The following is a 2851-nucleotide window of genomic DNA, read 5'->3' as shown; positions in this document are numbered from 1 at the left end:
ACTTCACTTATGTCATTCGACTTTTGCCGTTTTGTATCAACGTTATAAACTTCAGATTTGAGATCAAATATGTATAATCCACTATTATTCATATGGGCTTGAGCATAAAAGATGTCATTCTTAAAAATAGAAAAACCTTGAGCATAAAAGATGTCATTCTTAAAAATAGAAAAACAATCCTTAATGACAAAATTATAACCCTCAAGGTTCAAAACTGAAATTGAAATCAAATTCTTAGTAATAGAAGGAACAAAATAACAATTATAAAGTTCTAAAACCAAGCCAGAAGGTAGCGGTAGACTATAATCTCCAATGGAAAGTGCAACAACTCTTGCTCCATTTCCAACGTGAAGATCTATCTCACCCTTCTGCAACCGTCTCCTATTTCGTAGTCCCTGCACATTCGAAATAATGTGAGAACCACAACCGGTATCTAATACCCAAGAATTGGAGTTAGTTGATAAGATTTCAATGACGCAAATACCTGAAGCAGAGGCACCCCTCTTCTTATCTTCCAGATATTTGGGGCAGTTTCTCTTCCAGTGCCCCTTAGCCTTGCAGTAGAAGCAGTCATGCTCAGCAGCCACCTTTATTTTAGGTGTGTTTCCCTTAGGTGGAACAACTGTCTTGCCCTTCCCTTGAGACTGTTGCTTCTTCTGTGGCCCTTTCTTAAACCCTTTCCCTTTGTTGACCATAAGAACATCCTTCCTAGGTTCAACCAAGACATTTTGCTCAGCAGTTTTGAGCATAGCATGCAGCTCATTGAGGGTCTTACCCATGGCTCCCATGTGATACATCTGCCTGAAATTGGCAAATCCATCATGTAAGGAATACATGATCATATCTGTAGCCATCTCAACATTGTAGGGGTTCCCAAGTCGAGCCATCCTGTCAAACAGGCCTATCATGTGGAAAACATGTGGCCCCACTGGTTTCCCCTTTTCGAGCTTGCTTTGCAATATGGACTTAAGGGTCTCATACCTCTCAATCCTGGCCTGCTCCTTAAAGAGATCTCTAAGATTTCTCATAATTGTATAGGCATCCTGATCCTCAAACCTCTGTTGAAGACCAGGTTCCATGGCAGCCAGCATGAGGCAAGTAACATTCCTTGACCTCTCGCATATTGTTTTGTGACGTGCCTTATCCTCATCAGATGAGTTGACAATCAGCTCTGGGATGGGTGTTTCTAGGACATCCTCTTGGTTCTCAGACCTGAGAATAATTCTCAGATTTCGTTCCCAATCAAGAAAATTGGTGTCGTTCAACTTGTTTTTCTCAACAATTGAGCGGAGCGTGAATTTGAGGTGTTCAGTAGACATAGTAACTACAAAACAGAAATTGAAATATGCAGATAAATTATGCTTGAAATGCAAAAAACTTTATTTTAGACATGTTCTAAATAACAAGTTATTGCATATTCTACTCAATATAATATTGTCCCTTGTGAGTAAAATAATTCCAAGATCCTATCTTAGATGAAACTTGAGCGTACTAAGGCACTTCCCCAAATCTCATGTAATCAAGGTAAGTAAATGCTTTACTAATTATAACACTTTATAATTCTTGGTTGATGGCCACATCATATGTTAACTCATCCTTATGCCTCAAGATCTAAAACTAAGTCTTTTGGCCTCTTGTTGAGTATAACCATATCAAGGCAGCATGCCCCTATTAGACATACCCGCACTATCCCAAGGTCAAGGAAGGACACCTCGCTAGGGCGAAAACTATCCAACGAATTCCAAGGGCCTCATGGTTATGACATGGAAAGGCATAATCTCAATATTCTTTTAAGGGACTTTTAGCATGTAATGGTTGTCTATATATAAGCGAACTAAATAATATAAATAAACAAGCATTCATGCAAGGCAAGAGATAATAAAAAAATTCACATAATGCAATAATAAAATTTTGGATCCTAGTATGGCCCCTAAAGATATCTAATCTTCAATAGTCTTGACTTTCTTTATCACCATCCTTTAGTCATCATAGGATCTTCTTCTTCTTGTGTTACATAAATTTGAATAAACTTTCTTGCATAAATTTAAATTACAAAAAATACATAAATACGCAGATCGTGTTTATCTATCCTAATTTGGGCCATACTAGTCACCACATGCAATAATATCATAATATTAAACATACATGCAATAATCATATATGAAATGTTATTCAAGTAAGACATGCAATTTATCTAAATAAAAAGCATAAATAATTAATCATATTAACTATTTAAAATTAGAAACGATTTCTCATTATTTTTAATTCATAAGACTGTGAATGGAATTAATATCTAATATTAATTAGTAATTTGCCAAGAAATAGAATCAAATATTTATGTTAATTCAAAATTAACCAAATAAGATATCTATATATCTTATAGAACAATTAAATCTTTATTTATCAAATAAAATATCAAATATTTTATAATATAAATCGTATTTATTATGCATTAATCCGAACATATGATCTATGCTTATTGAATCTAGAAAATCATGAACATGCATCAAATTGTAAGATTAAAATTTGATACAATTAATTTATACAAGAGGCTCTGATACCACTGTAGAAACTTTAGATGCTCTAAGCGGAATTGCAGGAAACGTTTTCCTAACATCTAAACGAAGGATCTATTGCATAAATCAATTGGATTAAGAAAAAGGAAAAACGATTACCTCTTGATGCGTGTTCAAAGCCTTCTCTAATGGAGAGATTAAGAGTCTCACTTGAAAACTCCTCTAGTTGATCCACCCGAGCAAAGATCTGGATCCTTAGAAATCAACTGCTAGGTTGAAGATGAAAGGTTTTTGGGAGAGAAAGTAGTAACACTTTCACGTATATAGAGAAAGTG

At 35.0% G+C, this 2851-nt stretch overlaps 1 protein-coding gene across 1 annotated transcript; it reads right to left on the bottom strand.

Moving 5' to 3' along the window:
• Positions 323 to 802, bottom strand: LOC109836142. The gene is made up of 2 exons (XM_020404031.1): positions 485 to 802; positions 323 to 395 (listed from the first exon to the last, which is right to left on the bottom strand). Exons 1-2 carry the CDS (start codon positions 795 to 797, stop codon positions 382 to 384), a joined length of 327 nt encoding a protein of 108 aa, XP_020259620.1. The 5' UTR covers positions 798 to 802; the 3' UTR covers positions 323 to 381.

This window comes from Asparagus officinalis, chromosome 4 (genome assembly GCF_001876935.1).
Source record: "Asparagus officinalis chromosome 4, Aspof.V1, whole genome shotgun sequence".
In the NCBI taxonomy this organism is placed as follows: Eukaryota; Viridiplantae; Streptophyta; class Magnoliopsida; order Asparagales; family Asparagaceae; genus Asparagus; species Asparagus officinalis.
This window is presented reverse-complemented; position numbering and strand designations above follow the sequence as displayed.